The sequence below is a fragment of the Heterodontus francisci genome, chromosome 20 (assembly GCF_036365525.1).
Source record: "Heterodontus francisci isolate sHetFra1 chromosome 20, sHetFra1.hap1, whole genome shotgun sequence".
NCBI classification, from domain to species: Eukaryota; Metazoa; Chordata; class Chondrichthyes; order Heterodontiformes; family Heterodontidae; genus Heterodontus; species Heterodontus francisci.
Window position 1 is genome coordinate 44120486 of NC_090390.1, and position 18993 is coordinate 44139478.

An 18993-nucleotide genomic window follows, 5' to 3' on the forward strand; every position below is an offset into this window, starting at 1 on the left:
GAAGGATGGCACCTCTGACAGTGTAGCAGTTCTTCAGTACTCCACTGGAGTGTCAGTCTAGATTTTGTGCTCAAGTCCCTGGACCCTCAAACTTCTGACTCAGAGGCAAGAGTGATATCAACTGAGCCATGGCTAACACAAACTGCCATTGTAATAGGTAGGTGGGAGGTGATATTCTTTTCTAATGCATTCATTGCAACAGGTTTTGTATAGAGCATGTCTGCAAGGAACCATCATCAAATCGAAGTGAGAACTTGCTGTTGTCACTTGACATTTATTTTCATTTTTCTGCTTGGTAGACAAAGAGGGATTTGAATAGGACTCTGAGGATTGCTGTATATAGTTATCAATGCAGGAAGGTATCGTTAACATCAACTTGCAGCTGCTCTGCACTCTTTCAATTTGCTTCCAAAGAACCTGAGTGAACACTTACAGCAGCATATGGTACAAAGATCAGTGCATTCTTTAAGGGATTTTACAGTCCAGTTTACCAAATGTCTTATTTACAGCTCTGTTTAATGTTTTATCAATGATATATTTCTGAATATACCATACTGTTGAACTATAATTCATTTTTGTGGGGTTCTGATGAAGGATTTCTACCCAGTATTAAACTACCTTTTCTTGCTGCAGATGCTAGTGGACCTGATGTGTATCTTCCAGAATCTTCCACTTCTATTTCATTTCTTTTGCCCCGTCTTTAATGAATTGTCTGCTCCTTCCATGGGTCTCCCTACTCCACTTCCTGATTAAGAGGGCTCCTATTACAATTCATGGGTTGGCTGACTGTTAGAAAGAGTAATGTGTCCTCAATTGGCCTATGCTCTTCATCTACATATGACAGCAGCATTGAAAATAGGAGCTCCCTGTGCAGGAAAATGCCACGATCCATGACCCTATAACTGCATGTCAAAGTGCCAATGTATTGTGCCACCTGGTGACGGAACTAGAAGGAAAATAAAGAACTCGTGCTTACAAGGCCTTTCGTGGCCTCAGGATGCACAGCCAATGAAGTACATTTGAATGTAATCACTTTTGCAATGTAGGGCAACACAGCAGCCTTTTTGTGCACCATAAGGTCTCACAAACAGCAATGAGATAAATAACCAGATAATCTGTTTTAGTTGTGTTAATTAAGGTGTAAACCTTTGCCAGGATACCAGGAGAACACCCCTGCTCTTTTCCAAATTGTGATGTATGATCCCTTACATCCACTCTAGAGGACAGTCTCAACCAAAATACAACACCTCTGATACTGCAGCACTGCAACTTCTTAAGTACAAAAGCAAAATACTGTGGATGCCGGAAAGCTGAAATAAAAACAGAAAATGTTGGAAATACTCAGCAGGTCTGACAGCATCTGTTGAGAGAGAAACAGTTAACGTTTCAGGTCTGTGACCTTTCATCAGAACTGGGAAAAGTTAGAGATGTAATGTTTTAAGCAAGGGAAAGATTCTGTTTCCTTTTTCTTTGCTGGTTTTGGTTTTCTCTCGTTATTTTTTCTTTATTTTTTTCTTTTTTTGCTTTCAGACGGCAGTTATTCATGATTCAGCCATTCACCTCTCCTCTAGACTCATCTTTTGTTTCTTTACTTGTCTCATTACCACTCCCTTTGGCCTTGCATCATCAAACATTTTGTTATTTAATCTGTAGTGTCTTCTACCCTATCACATACCTTCTCTTTTGTTCTTTATTCACCTTTCCCCCTCTCACTAGCTTAAAACCTATCACATTTCTAACTTTTCCCAGTTCTGATGAAAGGTCATCGACCTGAAACGTTTACTCTGTTCTATCTCCACAGATTCTGCCAGACCTGCTGAGCATTACCAGCATTTTCCGTTTTTATGTTTTCAAGTGTCTGAAGTGAGGCTTGGAGCCTCGACCCTCTGACTTAGATGCAAGACTGTTATCACTGAGTCAAGGCTGAATACATCACAACTTAGGCTACTCCACTCCACTGCAATAACCATTTAAAAATGGTGCATTTAGACTACTTCATTGAACCTATCACTGAGTCCATGCAAGTAGTGCTAGAGTTACAAATACCCAATTGACCAAATATCTTTAAACTCACTTTTGGAATACCAATCTCTTAATTCTGTGAAGATTTTCAATTGGTACATATTTTATAAACACACGTCAGAAACCTATTAATCAAAACTGTATTTACAAAAGGAGATTTAAACAATTTTCCTAAAGCTTCTTAGAAAACAAAGGGTTTATTGAAACTGCATTTGGTGCTAGTCCTTCCACATGGTACCCATTACTGCAGTAACCAATTTGCTTGGGTAATACTCGTCATACTGTAACTGTTCATTGAAACAGCATTGTCTCTACCAGTTCACCACACTAAATTTATTGTGGTTTAAGCACCAGGCAGTTATTATAGGTATGGATAGTGAACCTTATGAATAGGTAACAATCCAGGTTTATTTTCCTGCTCTGCATCCAGAAATGTGAAATGCATTTACTTTTTTCCCAAATGTAGATTGTGCAGGTGCAGGACAATGCCATATCATCCACGTACACAGTAACATACAGTGGATCAACATTTTTATTTTATTTGAGTATATTCAACCCATATATTAACAATGGAGTACAACTCACACTGCAACCTATGCTGCAAGTAGGTCTATTTGACAAATATCAGTATTGGATAATCATGCTGTTGCAACAGTCCAGATATGTGTGCAATGTTTCAGTACTGACCCAATTTTCACCAGTTGCATCTATATTGATGAGCTGTACGTATGAGTAGAAGAAACCATTACAAATACATCAGGATCTACATCATCTGATTTTGGGTGCTATTCAGTAGCAGTTTCTACGGAGTGGAGTACATTATTGAAAGGAGGTTTCTATGGTTTTTCTGTTTTTAAAAAAGTAAATAAGCGACATGTTTCAGATAAGGGATTATTGCATACTGCACAGCATTGCAGTAAGAGGAACCCGTGTTTGGAAATGAATTGGTCTAATAGAGCAGAAAGTGGTATTCTGTTCATTCCAATGCATACACAGCAAAGCAATTGCCATTGTATTTTTCAGGTGCAATTCAGACAGGTGAATGTAGTGCATTTATTCAGCATTATTTCCAATATCTTTTCTTGTTGTGCTCATCACTAAATCTCTACTTTAAAAAAAGGGCAACAACCATAACTCAAACCCAGGCGCTGCTCAATGAAGCCACGTATGTCCCCAAAAAGATGAACTGAATTCTCAGCAGTGCTTCGGTAAAAGAACAGCAGTCTCAGCAGACAAATCCGTCATGCCAGAGGCAAGCCAGAACAGAGGCCTTAGGATTTCAAATTGAACCAAGAATAACAGATGCAATAAAGACAGCACTTTCTTTTATAGAACACCTTTCATAACCGTAGGACATCTCAAAGTGCTTTACACCCAATTAAATATATATTGAAATATAGACACTTTTGTAATGTAGGAAACATGGAGCAAATTTGCACACAGCAAGGTACCACAAACAACAATGAGCAAATGACCAGATAATCTGTTTTAGTGAGATCAGTTGAGGGTTAAATAATGGCCAGGTCACTAAAGATAACTCTCCTGCTCTTTATAGACCAGTACAATGGGATCTTTTATGTCCACCTGAGAGGATAGACAGGTTCAACATCACATGTGAAAGATAGAATCTCCAACAGTGCTACACTGGAGCATCAGCCTAGATTATGTGCTCAAGTCTCTGGAGTGGCATCTGAACCCAAAACCTTCTGAGTCGGAAGCAAGAGTGCTACCATTGAATGCGGCCTCTGCCAGGAAGACTCTGGTACAACAATAACTACATATTTAGAAACAGACAAAAAAGAAAAGGCAGTTCTAACAAAACTGAATTGGATTCCTGCTATGTCATGGTCAAACAACCATTTTCACTAACAAAAAAACACCAACATAAACATTAATCATATTGATGAAATAGTTAATCCCAATTATATTATTTCTATCTGACACAGACGTCACTGACTCAAATATGACTGGATCATAAAAGAAAACGTCAAAGAAGTTTTGAAATAATCAACAATGAACTGTAACTTTCTGGTATACCACAATTTGTTTGGAGTGGCATGGAATGATGCTGTTGCGCTACAATGTAACAAGGAGCTCTCCTCCACCATACCACAATTAAAAGACCAAACAGGATTAATATCACAAGTTATCATCTCAAATATACCAGGTTTACACCAAAAATGTTGCAAGGAAAATTGTTGCTCAAACTTTTCTATGGATATTTTCAAAGTTTTTTTTAAAAGTCAGTGAAATTATTTTGTCTTGCCCAATTAGACTTAACGCAGAATACATTCTCTTTATGACCTAGCTGTTATATTGTGCTTTATGAATTTCGGTGATCATAATTTTGTTACCAGTTTTATACATTTTTGGGGGGAAGGCAAGCATCACATGCATGTTGGGTGTGTGCAACGTGGCTGAGTTACTTCCTCTTACTGGTATTTATACTCACACACCACCAGTGACAACCTTTCAGTTGGATAAGGACACTTTAAAATTATTGTTCTGGGATCAATCTCATTCGGAATTGTAACAGTTTCACAGAGCAAAGCATCAGAATGCTCATTCTTTATTCTGAAATCTTGACAGTTAAGTATGAAGTTATTTTAATAAGAATATCCTTTAATATCCAAGTTACTTTAATAAGAAGGAAATACTCTGTAGATTAAGTTTTCCAACTGTAGAATCACTTCAGATATTCAAGTTGAACTGAGGATAGTATTTGAACATGCATTTCATGTACATCTATTTCATGACCGAGGATACTGGGTTCATTAATTCATCATATTATCAAGTTTTGATCTTATAAAATAGTATGATGTTTTTACAGAAATATGCACATAGCAGCCAGAACAGTAAATATTAATAACAGAAGTTATAGCGTGGGGAACCAATAGGGAACTCTACTGAATGAGCTTGAAGAGCAGTTAATTGTTTGGGAGACTTCTCTCCACACCTAACTCGATCACTATTACATTTAGTAAGGAGCAGTCTGATGATTTAAATCCTCAGAAATTCAGCATTTCTGGCAGGTAGAGTCTGTTACAGTATCTCAGAAGTAAAACATTTCCTGATTTTTTTCACATGATTAATTTTAACAAGAAGTGTGCTATACAAAAATCTGTCTCTTTCCCATATTTTCAGGGTTAATTCACCCAGCTGTTCAGAGAACTTATCCTTTCCAAATTAATGTGTCCACATAATTGATAATGGTTAAACAAACAACTGAGTAACATAATTGAATGTTGATTTAAGACAAATCTTTCCTCCTCTCTAGGTAATCATGCTTTATGATATAAAATTCTAGATCATTTCACAAAAAGAAATATTTGCATCTTATATCTCTCTGAAACATGTCAAAGCACTTCATACACAATTAATTACTTTATCTTGCACAGCAAGATCCCATGAGCCGCAATGACCAACTAACCTATTTTTAGTGCTGCTGGTTAAGGCAGGAATGTTGGCCAAGGACACCACGAGAACTACTTGTTCTTCTTCAAGTAGTGCCATAGGATTTCAACATCCACCTGAATAGACTAATGGGGTCTCAGGGTAATGTTGCACCAAAAGACAGTACCTCTGTGATGTGCTCTCTACTGCAATCCTGATTATGTGTCCAAAGCCTATAGGGGCTTCAAACGGATCAGCTGCTAGCTCAAAGGATAGAGCACTATCAACTGAGCCAAGTAGACATAACAACCCCAAAGTTACTCCAGCGCTCCTTATGTAATTAGATTGTTGATTTGGTCCTGCTTTTCAGCTCTGAATGCAGATTATCAGAACAGAGTGATGTGTGAGTTTTTTCCAAAGAGCGTCGTCATCCCACTTATTCAAAAGACACACACGGTCCGGCTCAATTATCAGTCTCATTCACTTTTCCTACTGGAGTGTTCTAACCCCAGAGAAATGGGACTAAAAAGTAAAAACAAAACCACAAAATGCTGGAAATACTCAGCAACTCAGGCAGCTTCTGTGGAGAGAGAAACGGTTAACCTTTCAGGCTGATGACCTTTCGTCAGAAACTCAAAGTTCATCCACCTGACACATTTAACTAACCAACGTGTTTCTTTTTCCACAGATGCTGCCAGACCTGCTGAGTGTTTCCAGTATTTTAACTGTTTTTATTTCAGATTTCCAGAACCTGCAGTATTTTGCTTTTTGACTAATGGGATTCATCTTGCCAAGTGCTGACAACTTCTCAAAATTCACTTTCTTTCACACAAGAGTCTCTACAGGTCATTTCTTGTGCATTTTTACCAATGCAAGACAGAAAATAGAACTCCAGAAAGGTAGAGGCACATTGTAATGAGCCTATTTCCCTGTTTTAAACAGTGGAATTACACTTCAGATTTTCGTATAACTTTCAGAGGGTTTCAGGATTTTGGTGAGTCAGTTAAGTCCCCCTACAATGTTAATCCACTCACCGTGCTTTAAACGCCAAGAAAAAAAGATCTATTCGAGCTGTGGGGTGCTCGCTCCCAAGGAAATGGGGTGTGGGATTAATCAGAAACAATCTTACAGCACAGAAGGAGGCCAGTCGTCTCTACCTCCCACTCCCCTACTCTTTCCCCTTGATTCAACAATCTGTCTCCTGTCAGTGACCGGCAGGAGTCTGTGGGCAGCTCACGGCGAGTAGCCTGAGGGAAGAGGCTGCTCCAGGCTATCAGACTGTCAGCCAAGGCTCTGCATTCAGCTGATATGATACTCATTAGCTGGGGGTGGGGGGATCTCACACTCCCGGCCCTGATATGTGTGCAGATCAGCTGCACTAACCACGAGTTGAAGGAATACAAGTGCCCTTGTCTAAAGTAAGCTGAGTGCGGCATCGTGAAAGCGATGGGGACCACTTCTCTGCGTTCAGTGCACGACTCTCCAAAAGTGCACCTTACACTAAAGTCTTTGTGCAATTGGCTCCGCCGGACTTCACAACCTGGTCAGTGACGCCGGTCCAACAGCCCCGGCTGAAAAGAGGGCGCGTTACATTATCTGCTGGTGAAAGGCTGCCGACGGCTGATGGGGAGAGGTGACCGAGCACAGTCCGACCTCCGGCTCCTGACTGAGGGACAAGCCAGCTTGCGATCCCTAAAAAAAAACCCGAGGCCTGTTAAGAGTGCAGCGAGCCAACAGGGGCTGCACTCGCCAGCTTCAGAGCCGTGGGAGAGGGGAGGGGACAGAAGCAGCCACCAGAACCCCGAGAGCCCACTGTTAGAGAAAAAAAACAAGAGGCAGACTTACATCTTCAAACAGGGATCCGACGTTGGCTGTTATCAGCAAGACTCCGGTGCCCTGTGCAGACGTCTTCACCGCCATAATCTGCAGATCTGAGCACACCTTTGTTTCTGAGCAGTGAAAAGAGGCTGGCAAACTGGCTGCTGCTCTCTGTCCTGTTTATATCCCGTGCTCACACTGCGATCTCTCCTTCATTCATTCACAGCCGCTCTCTGTCTGGGACTCTTCACTCCTCAGGCTCTGTGGGGCTGCTGCTGCCTCTGGGCTCGCTCATTATCAGCTTCTTCCCCAAGAATCAGAAACTTTCTCCTCCTCCTCTTCAGCTTCTTTTAACACAAGGCGATCACTCAGTTTCCAAACATTTCAGTCTCCCTGTGATCTTTGCCTCTGCTTTTTTTTTCCGGGCAATCTGTCGCCCAGGAAACATTGCGTGAAATTGACTCGTAAGGCATGAATTTTTTTTTAACAAAAACTGTCCTGACGTCAGTTACCAGATGAAAAAGATCTTGCTCTTAAAAGGGCAATGCCTCCATTGGAAGTGGGGTCCGGCGGCATTGTCTGCCCCTCCAAAAACACTCGCTCCCGATTAGCTGAGTGGGGAGGGATTTATAATTAATACAGGTCGGTGAAAGAAAATAAAATGTCGTAATAAAAGATGGCGAATGGACTGTTGCGCAAAGGATGATTCAATGCAAAGGTTTTTGTTTGAAGTTTGTTCGCTGTTTTTTTAAATTAATATTTTAAAGAGCTGTCTCCGACGGAGAAAAGTTCATTGCTACATGCAGTGAAGCGGGAAATGTAAATGCTTTATTTGTATGGACAAGCCTGTGACTCGACAGAGCCTACGGAGTGAAACAGCAACCCCAGCGCTCAGCCCGGTGTAACCCTGTTGTATATTCAGGGTGTTTAAGGTGCTCCAGATGTCAAATTCTTCAGTTTGACAACAGTCCATCGATTAGTTTATGCATGGGACTTCATTTTTCAACTTACATTCAAAATGCCATTTATTTTCAATTAGTTACTAAAAAGTTGTTGTGGTGCAACAGATTTTGTTTGAAATGAACGAATTAAGCCTTTAGTGCTGCATTATTTATAACAGCCCCGACAAACAAATTTTTCTGCAACACCCGTGGAAGAGCCTGTCACTCTAGAATTGGCCTTTATAGCCACTCCAGGTGCTGCTCCACACACCACTGACCACCTCCAGGCGCTTACCCATTGTCTCTCGAGATAAGGAGGCCAAAGAAAGAAGATTTATATTATATAAACGTCAATACATTTTTAAAAATGTTGTTGCCTCGCAGGATGACACTGCAATTGTGAGTTTGTCTAAACTTCTGGACGGTGAAATTGAATCACAGTTCAACTGATAATGGCGTCAGGCTGTCAAAGTGGCATGACAACAGGGGACTACACTTCAAAAAGTACTTCATTGGCTGTAAAGTGCTTTGAGATACTCTGAGATTGTGAAAGACAATATATGGGCTGAATTTAGTGAGCCCGCCGCTGGTCCCGAGGGCAGGTCCAGAAATAGGCGCCGTTCCCACGTGAGCAGCCACCCCACTGCGATCATGCAGAGGGCTGCCATTTCGCATAGTGGAGGCACAGGGCTCCCCCGCAATCACACGATGGGGGCGGGATTTGAGACACCAAATACGGCATCGGATGATTCCGAAGAAGGTGCTGGCGCCATATTTAAAGGCCTGCCAGCCCTGCATTCAGTCCTGCCTTCAGAGTCATTTGCAGCTTTCAATGCACTGTTGGTGTTTGTCACTGAATCCTGGAACCCCCAACTCCCCAGGGAGGACAACACAGGATGGCCAAGTCAAGAAACAGGGTGGCCCAAGGGTTCAGTGATGCCTGCCTGCAGATTCTCCTCCAGGCTGCCAGGGAAAGGTGGGAGGGTCTCTTCCCCAGCATCGGCAAGAGGAGGTCCTCCCACATAACCAAGCAAACATGGGTGGAGATTGCAGAGGAGGTCAGCAGCCGTGGGGTTGCCCAGTGGAACTGGGTCCAGTGCTGAAAGAGGATCAACGTCCTCCTGTGTTCGGCCAAGGTGAGTGCTCCATAACTCTCTCTTTATTACTGAGTACAGCTGGCTATGCAGGAGCAAATGAAGCATGGTGAGGCTGGTACTACAATGGCGGTGGCTGAGGGGGTTAGGCATCACCTCATCCTGACATATGCATGGCTGCATCTTGGCCCCAGGCCGCCATCATTCATAGCTCATCCACCATTAACTCCCCTGACAACGTGTGACAGCATGAGAGATATCAGATCCCCCAGTAGGGGGCGAGGGCTGACACTAGCAGAACTGTCATGTTGATCTCTCTGCCAATCTCTACTATCTCCATCCTTCCTCTTGCAGGACAAGAGGGTCTACAACAGGAGGAAGACGGCTCAGACTGGTGGAGGAGTTCCTGATCTGCATCCTCTCACCACTGCTGAGGAAGCAGCCTTGGAGATGGCAGGTACCCTGGGTGGCCACACAATTTTGGACGGGGAAACTGGAGTTCATGCGCAAGAGACTGAGAATTGGCTTCCATCAACATACTCATTAATGTTGGAGACACACATCACACATGGTTGGCATAAGGAGAGATCTGCACAGCCTAACCCACATATACTTGTGTTTTCTCACACAAGTCAATGTTCACAGGTGATTGCAGCCACAGGGGAACAGCCGTCAGCCTCTGAGGAGGAGGACACATGACTCTCCTGCACCTTCCACCAGCGCAAGTACTTTCAGCTCGGTCGGAATGTGCTCAGCTTTAGAATCAGGGTCACAAGCTGGTGACAGCACCACATATGTGCCCGAGCAGCTGACTGAGGCTGAGACAGCTGACCTCTGACCTTCAGAGGACTGTGGGTGGCCAGGCCCATGCTGAGCTCCAGGCTCATTATGAGCCCCTGGTGTCAACAGCACAGGGCATGTTAGAGTTTCAGAGAGAGGTCAGGCAACATCTGGCAGAGATGCCAGAAGCAATGTGCAGCCATGAGCGGACAATGGAGAAGTCCATCCATGCCATGAGTGCTGCATGTGAGCGCATGTGAGTGCATGGCTTCCTCCATCAAGAGGTTGGTGACCCTTAAGGAGAGCCAGATACCACAGATGCGCGCAGACCTGCACTCCATCACCTTGGCAATTAGCTCAATGCAGCAGTGGTAAGGTAAGAGGACCAGGCACCTGGAGACTTCTCCTGCTCCTTGTCCTTCTCTGGTCAGCAAGGAGGTTCAAGTGAGCCTTGAAAGGGAGGAGGAGAGGCTGACCTCCACATCTGGGGGTTCCCCTCAGGGGACTCTGAATGTGGACACTGGCTCCTCAGCCGCTCCACCACTGAGCCCAGCTCCAGTAGCCACGATTCCTGAGGAGAGTCCTGTACCTGTGCAGGACACCCTCAGGCAGCTGGGGCCCTCCAGGTTTTAGGTAGCTAGAGGATGACACCAAAGACATCACAGGCCAAGCAGCAGCGTAATCAGTAACCTGCCTCCAGCCCAGCTGCTGGCGCTGGGATCACACCTCATAGGAGCCCTTGCAACCGTATTAAGAAAACCACCTAGTTATTAATGGGTGTTGGACATTAGTTTAGTTTAGTTTAGAGATACAGCACTGAAACAGGCCCTTCAGCCCACCGAGTCTGTGCCGACCATCAACCACCCATTTATACTAATCCTACACTAATCCCATATTCCTACCACATCCCCACCTGTCCCTATATTTCCCTACCACCTACCTATACTAGTGGCAATTTATAATGGCCAATTAACCTATCAACCAGCAAGTCTTTGGCATGTGGGAGGAAACCAGAGCACCTGGAGGAAACCCACGCAGACACAGGGAGAACTTGCAAACTCCACACAGGCAGTACCCAGAATTGAACCCGGGTCGCTGGAGCTGTGAGGCTGCGGTGCTAACCACTGCGCCACTTTTAATTAAAAGTTCTTTGTTTCAAATCATTAACAATCATTGTCTGAAAGCCATTATTCCATTATGCCTTAATTGTGAGCTGCTGACTTTACCCTTCCCCCTTAGTGGAATGCCAATGTAACCACAGCCATCATTAATATATGGTCTCCCACGGGCACAAGCATGGTATGCAGCTGGGTGTAAGTCAGGGAACACAAATGGAAAGGAGGCGACAGACTACATGCATTTAGGTGAGTCTTCATTGGTTTCTCTGTGAGTGGGCATCAATTGGCTGGAAGTGGGTGATAATGAGGATGTCTCTTGTCTCCTTGACACGCCGCTGAATCTGCCTGGCCTCTGCCGCAAGGGCTTTACCATCCAGTGCTGCTTGCCCCTCTCTCTTCTCTGCATCCTCCTCAACGATGGATGAGTATCGCTCTGGCATCTCATGGTCCTCCCCCTTCTGCAGTGCTAGATTGTGCAGAGCACAGCAGACAAAAATGACACACAAGACCCTCGCTGGAGTATACTGCAGGGCTCTACCAGATTGATCAAGGCAGCGGATCTCATCTTCCATGGCCCAATAGCCTGCTCAGTGGTCACATAGGTGGAGTCATGGCAATTGTTGTACCTCTCCTCTACTGCATTGCGAGAGTTCCTCACAGGCGTAAGAAGCCATGTCTTCATTGGGTAGCCCTTGTCCCTGAGAATCCATTCCTGAAGGCGAGCGGGGGGCCTGAAAAGTTGTGGCACCTGGCACTGGTGAAGTATATAGGAGTCTTGGCTGCTTCCCTGGAAGCGGGCACACATCGGCAGGAAACGTTTTCAGTGGTCGCAGACCAGTTGAACTTTGATTGAATGGAAGCCCTCCCTGTTGATGAAGGTGGCGGGCTGGTCCATGCGTACAATCAATTACACCTTGCACCTGAGGGAATCCAGCGATGACCCCGAAACCAATGGCCTCTCAGCCTAATTGTCAGGGTCAGTCCGGCAGTGCACATAGTCGACAGCCCTATTGAACAGGTCATTGGTCACCTCCTTGATGCAGTGATGGGCTGCTGCCTGGAATATCCCACACATGTTCCCAGTGGATCCCTGGAAAGATCCAGATGTGTAAAAGTTCAATGCCACAATGATCTTCAGGGCCACTGGCATAGGGTGACCCCCAAATCCCACAGGTTGCGACGCATCCTGAAGCAGGGTGCATAAGCCAGTGATAGCCTCCCTGTCGAGCCATAGACTTTTCTGATTATGCCGCTCAGACATTTGGAGGGAGCTGACTTGAATCCGGTACACTCTCTGGTGCAGGTGGTCCCTACTTGGTATGGCTGGCTGCTGCTACTCTCATCGTGGAGCTGCATGTGCTGGCACAGCTGCCTCTTGGCCCTCTCTCCGTTGGAAGTGCCGATTTGCCGCATGAAGGGGGGTTCCAAAATGGCAGGGTGGATGAGACTCATGCCAGGTGACAAGAAGGCCTACAGAGCACTGTTGATGCACAGACCCTGCCTTGGCAACTGAGCTTTTGACAATTCCCACAGTGCCCACCCTTGCTGATAGCCAAACCTCTCATCCAGCAGTATAGGTGACCAAATATCTCACACAGCAGTTTAGTCACCCTTAAAGCCCTCCAAACCAAGCACCCCCCCCACCCCCACCACCTTGCAGAGCCACTGATACCCTGACCCCCACCTTGCAGAGCCCCCCAGACCCTGAACCCCCCCTCCCAGACCCTGAGACCCCGACTCCCCTGTCCGAGACCCTGAGTCCCAAAACCCCCTTGCGGAGCACACAGCAACACAGTCTGAAAATGGTCTCCAAACCCGCCTCTGTAATATGTTCTTCATGTTGTCTTATGCAACATAAATTAGATCTTTAAGGGACATCACTCTTAAGGTGATCATACAACATCTCCTTTCTTTCGAACGATGTCTCATCTGCTACAAGTAAAAACACATAAAATTAGAAAATATCAAAATTAGTTGTACAGGGATAGAGATTATAAAATTTACTGGTGTAGAAGCTTGAGAGTCCATATATTGTTTCGGTGGTTTGACAACTCTTCCAGATCTTGATATGCTATAACCTTCTGGGGATGTGGATTTTACCCTTGGCGGTTTTTGGTTTGCAGACATGTTGTTAATGTGTTGGTTGTTGTCCTGTTGTTCCATCACACCCTCATCGTCGGGGTGTGTTCTTTCGAGTCCACTGTGCGCAATTGGAGTATTGCACACTTCTCTTAGTTGGCTTCAGTTCCTCCTCAACACTGCTCCAGTAGGTGTCGTAACCTCGGTGGGACCGAGGCTCACTGCATACATTGGATACCTCTTCGGATAACCCTGTTCTCATTGTAGGACGTATGATCCTGACCTTTTGTCCTACATGTAGCTGAGGTAGTTCCGGCCTGCCCACATCGGTCATGCACCATCTTCATTCTCCCTTGCTTATTGAGCAGTGTCTCCTGCATCTCAATTTGGACAGATGATGGTTTGGCAGAATTGTTCTCACTTGTCTGCCAAACATGATCTCTGCTGGTGACGGTAAGCCCATATCCATAGGTGTAGCTCTGAGGTGTAGCATAGCAACACGAAAATCTTGTTTCGTTGTCCTACACTTCAGGATAAGTGATTTAACAGTGCGAACTATTTGCTCGGCAAGACCATTAGATCTAGGGTAATGTAGTCAGGACGTCACATGGTTTACACCCCATTTGGCACACATATTCCTGAAAGGTCTGCTCCCTATATACTGTGACCTAGTGTCAGAAATGATTTTTTCAGGTACACCAAATAGACTGAATATAGCACTCACTGTGTCTGTGACAACCACACTTGAAGTGTCTTTTCCATGTCTGACAATTGGAAATTTGGAGAAATAATCAGTGACTAAGATAGTCACCTCCATTCATGGAAAATAGACCAGTGGCAATTTTAAACCAAGGGACTGACGGAATCTCGTGAGGGTGTAAAGGTTCTTTACATTTATTTATTTATATTTATTTATTTAGAGATACAGCACTGAAACAGGCCCTTCGGCCCACCGAGTCTGTGCCGACCAACAACCACTCATTTATACTAATCCTACATTAATCCCATATTCCCTACTACATCCCCACTATTCTCCTGCCACCTACCTACACTGGGGGCAATTTACAATGGCCAATTTACCTATCAACCTGCAAGTCTTTGGCTGTGGGAGGAAACCGGAGCACCCGGCGGAAACCCACGCGGTCACAGGGAGAACTTGCAAACTCCACACAGGCCGTACCCAGAACTGAACCCAGGTCGCTGGAGCTGTGAGGCTGCATTGTTGTGGCTGGTGACTCTGGTATGCCTCGCACATCCTCACTAACCTTTCAATGTCACCGTTGATCCCTGGCCAATAAACAACGTCTCGTGCCAGTCGTCTGGTTCACTCTATGCCCGTATGGCCTTGGTGAAGTTGTGATAAGATGTCCTGTTGGAGAGCTTTGGGCACAATCACTTGTTTTCCCTTAAGGTAATGCCTCTCGAGATACCAAGTTCATCTCCATAAGGCCAGAAGCATCTAAAGGTTTCCGGCACCTCTTACCGTCTCAGGCCAACCTTCTATGATGACTCTCCACAGTGCCTTCAGTTGTGGGTCATTGGCTGTTTCTGATTGTAGTTGGTCACTTTTGTGCTGACCAAAATGCAATAAGTCAATTTTGCTGGATAAGTCATCTTCCAGCTTGATGTCCATGCTGTCTGCTTGTAAATCCAGTGGAACTTCTTCATTCTTGTTCAGGTTTGGCAATCTGCTCAGTGAATCTGGTACCCGGTTTGTAGCAGACGTTGAAGTTGTACCCCTGTACTTTCACTAAGAGTCGCTGTAGTCAAGGTGATGTGCTTGTCAATGGTTTGCACCAGATCATCTCCAGTGGTTTGTGGGCGGCTTCCGCAGTGAACTGCTTACTGAACAGGTAGGTGTGGAACCTTGTGATGTCAAACACCAGAGCAAGTGTTTCACACTTTATGTTTGAGTAATTGGATTGTGCTGCGGATAAACATGTGGATCTGAATGCAATTGTTTTACCATTCTGCAGGATGTACGCTCCTAGACCTTTCTGTGAGGCGTCAACTTTCAGGATTGTTTTCTTCCTTGGATCATAGTACTGCAGGGTATGGGTTCCTGCTGACAATGCTTGTTTGAGAGACTCAAACATATGCTGATGGCCTTCTTTTCATACATATGGTACGTCTTTCTTTAAGAGCTCTTTCAGTGATGATACTTTGTCAGAAAAATTTGGAATGTATGGTGCCAAGAAGTTGAAAAATCCAAGATATCTCTGGAGATCTTCCTTGTCTTGTGGGGTAGGCATACGCCTTACAACTTCAACTTTGCCTGGGTCGGGATGGATTCTACAACCTGAATAGATGGAGGCAAAGAAATTCATCTGACTTACATTCACCTGGCACTTCTTGCTTTTGTAAACGAGCCCATCATGTCTAGCTACTGCCATCAGTGAATGAAGATTTTGATCATGCTCTTCTTTGGTTTTGCCCCTTACCTCAATATTATCAGCAATGCGTATAAATTCGGGCATGTTTTCTATAATTCCGTCCATGTGCTGCTGAAATAGATCTTGACTGACATAAACCGAAGGGTAGTCTCTGGAAGCAATATCTTCCAAGTGGTGTTCTGAAGGTGGTTTCTTCTTGAGATTCCTTAGCTAGGTGTACTAACCAATATCCATGTTTAGCATCCAACTTGGAGAAGAATTTGGCTCCTGTGAATTTTAGATTCAATTCATCTTGTGTTGGAATTTTGTGGGGACATCTCTTTAGGGAGAGGTTTAAACCCCTCAGATTTAGATGACCACTTTTGAGGCCTTCTCATTCTTGGAAAGTTCCAGCACCTCATCTCCAAGAGCCAACAGACAATGCTTCAACTCATTCCTTCTCTCCCTCTTCAGGACATTGCGTGTCCTTCGCCTCTCCTCATCCTCTGCATCTGAAGGTCTGGGGCTCATGGTCGAGGACTTGTTGGGAAAGGAGTACTTGGCCTCATGGAGGTGCCTGTCTGTTCTGGCTCATTGTGGCGCTGGCGGCTCTCTAGAGAGCATAAGTGAGGGCACGGCATAGTTGTGCTGATGAGGGTTTTTAGTCTGCACTGCTTGATGCTGGCCAGTGTCTGCAAGCAGGTTCCAGTCCTTGGGAAAGCTCCCTACTGCCAGCCTTTGCTTATCAGTGGTTACAACGCCAATCTCTTCTGAGTCGCTGGAGCATGAAGAAATACTGCCTATTGATAAAGAACATTCACCACCTGAGTTTAGATCTTCATTCTCTTGGTGTGGCCTCTTTGAGAAGGGGCTTATACTCTCCAAACCAGAACCACTGAGATCCTGGAGGAACTGTGACTCAATCTCAGATATCAGGGGGCTGCACACAGGGAGTGCATCCAATCTGAGGTGCAGTACGGCATCGCCTTTGAAGTCTCCCATGGCATCGAATTTGTCCAGGTACATTTGTTGTAAGCCCTGGACTTTCTCAATGCAGATACCCTTGGTCTTTTCTGCTGTAATGGGTACCTTTGTGATCTCATGGATAGTTACGATGTTGAGGTCCTTACACACTGGTGGTCCTGCCACTGCTTGTCTGCTCGTGTCTACCAGGTAAAATAATTGTGATTTCCATGCTGATTTTGCCATAGCTGCATTGCATTGTTAGTGTGCCACTGCAAGGGATGGGTGATCTGTGGTATGCAGTTAACTTTGCAGTTGTCGGTTATATCATTAACTTCCAATGACTCCAGTACATATCCTTAAGGATTCGGACTGCAAAACAAAAACCCGACCCAAGCCCGACAGAACCACATCCGAACCGGCCCGAATCCTTCCATTCTTTGCTGCGCCCGTCCTGACCCTACCATCAGTTAACTTACCTGCCGTTTTTCACTTTGTTGCTGATCTGCGCAAGCTTAAAATAACTGTAACAAAACCACCTTTCTCGTCCAAAAATTAAATTAACTTTGGAGCCACTTACCCGTGATAGAGCGTGTCCAACCCGGCCCGACCCGAGTTCAAATGCCAGACCCGGAAGTGCAACCTGACCTGACCCGAGCCCGACACATGTCATCGGATCCTGTCGGGTTCGGGTTGGGTAGCCAGCCTTTACCTTGTAGGATATTTGCACTAGCTCCAGTGTCAATCTTAATCTTGATTGTTTGTTTGCCAACTTTCTTTGGGCACATGATGTTAATAGTAGTGAAAGTTTCCAGTTGTTGGGTTCACAATGTGGAACACCTGCTCATTTTTTGGCTGAGAATTGCTCTGCTCTGAGTCTTGTCTGTTTCTGCTGTGGACTTCATGTATCGGCTTGCGTTTACACAGGTCTCTGGTGCTTTCCTTGTTGCTGTGGCCCTGTTGCTGCACCTGTTGTCCATTCGCTTGTGTCCTACTGTGATTTCTGGCTGTGTCTTTGGAGCCAGATTTCTTGCATAGGTGGGCCCAGTGTCCTTTTGCACCACACGCCTTGCACAGGTCATGAAATGCAGGATAACTTTGCGGTGAGTGGGACAAACCACACTTACCACATAGCTTGCTTGCTTTTTCCGACCTGGTTATTGTGCCACCACTGATGGCTTCACTAGTGCTTGCAAATGCTGTTGTCCAGCCACAATGGCTTTGTGTTTTCTGCCATCTTCTAGCAGCGTATCAATGCTGTGACCTTTCTTTTTCCCCAAGAGGCCTTTCTGAAATGCTTAAATGGGTGTTGAGACAATCACCAGCTCCATTAGTCACTCCAACAGCTCAGTTTCTGAAAAATCGCCTTTGTTGACCTTACTACGGTATCTACTGACAAACTGATCTATTGATTCCTGTTGCTTTTGCCTGTAGGATATCAATTCCAGGCGGTGAATTCTAAAATTCACTCTTAATCGGAGCTGATCTTCTAACACCTTCATATCTTTGCTTGATCTTTCTGGCCCTCTTCAGATAAGACAGAAGTATTGATTCTGTTTAACCCCTCATTTCCAACCGCTATGAGTATTTTTATAGCCTGTTTCTCTGGTTCTATAATCACTTGTTCTGTGAATTATAAATGCATTACTTGTTTAAAAAGTTTGAACTCGGATAGGATATCAATGGCTGTCCAGTTCATGCTGGGAAATTTGGTATCCATCTTCCTGCTGTTCTTTTGCTTTCTGCTCTATATTTAACTTTGTTCATCTCTGTGTGTGCCTGCAGCACTGTATTTATTATGACTTCTATTTGTGGCTTGAAACTGGTTTTAAAACTTGTTCTATTCACTCTGCGCTGTTTCCCCTTTAAGAAATTCTCTGTTATTTAGACTAACTGCTTGGATGGAGAGTAACAGGTGTTTGATGGTGTTTTATGTTTATCTTGCTTGTAGCATTTAAGCTTGTCTGTTTACACAGCTGTTCAATAAGCAGTTCAATTGTTTTTCTTTGCTAGAGTTTATGTTCTTCATGCTCAAGTGGTTTAATGTTATTTTAGCTGTGGCTGCATGAATAGAGACTCTTCTTCACGCTCGACTGATTTAATGAATGGAGGCTCTGCAATGTATGGGGGTTTCCCACGCTTTTTGCTATCGAACGCTTTCAGTAATGGCACGGACTTTGATCAGCCTGAGGGAGGAATTGGATTTTCCCCATTTTCTTTTCTGTCCTACGGAGCCTTTGAAAACAAATCAATTTTTTTTAGCACTTCAAATCTTGCTTTTTTTAAACCAGTATCCCTTGACCATCGGCACAATGACTCACCTGATCACAGGAATTTGTTTGCAGCCTTTCGTTCTGAGTTCTGTCTTCTACATCTGGAGGTAGTTTCTTTCTTCTTTCCACTGTTCGGGCCA

General features: G+C 44.6%; 1 protein-coding gene across 1 annotated transcript in view; it reads right to left on the reverse strand.

The window, feature by feature from the left end:
* Nucleotides 1-7723, reverse strand: part of inpp5a (inositol polyphosphate-5-phosphatase A) — a 621533-nt gene extending 613810 nt beyond the window's left edge. Inside the window, exon 1 of the mRNA XM_068052673.1 lies at nt 7261-7723. Within this exon, the coding sequence (XP_067908774.1) occupies nt 7261-7335 (75 nt within the window). The 5' untranslated portion in view covers nt 7336-7723. The remainder of the gene's footprint in view (nt 1-7260) is intronic.
* Between the last annotated feature and the right edge of the window lie 11270 nt (nt 7724-18993).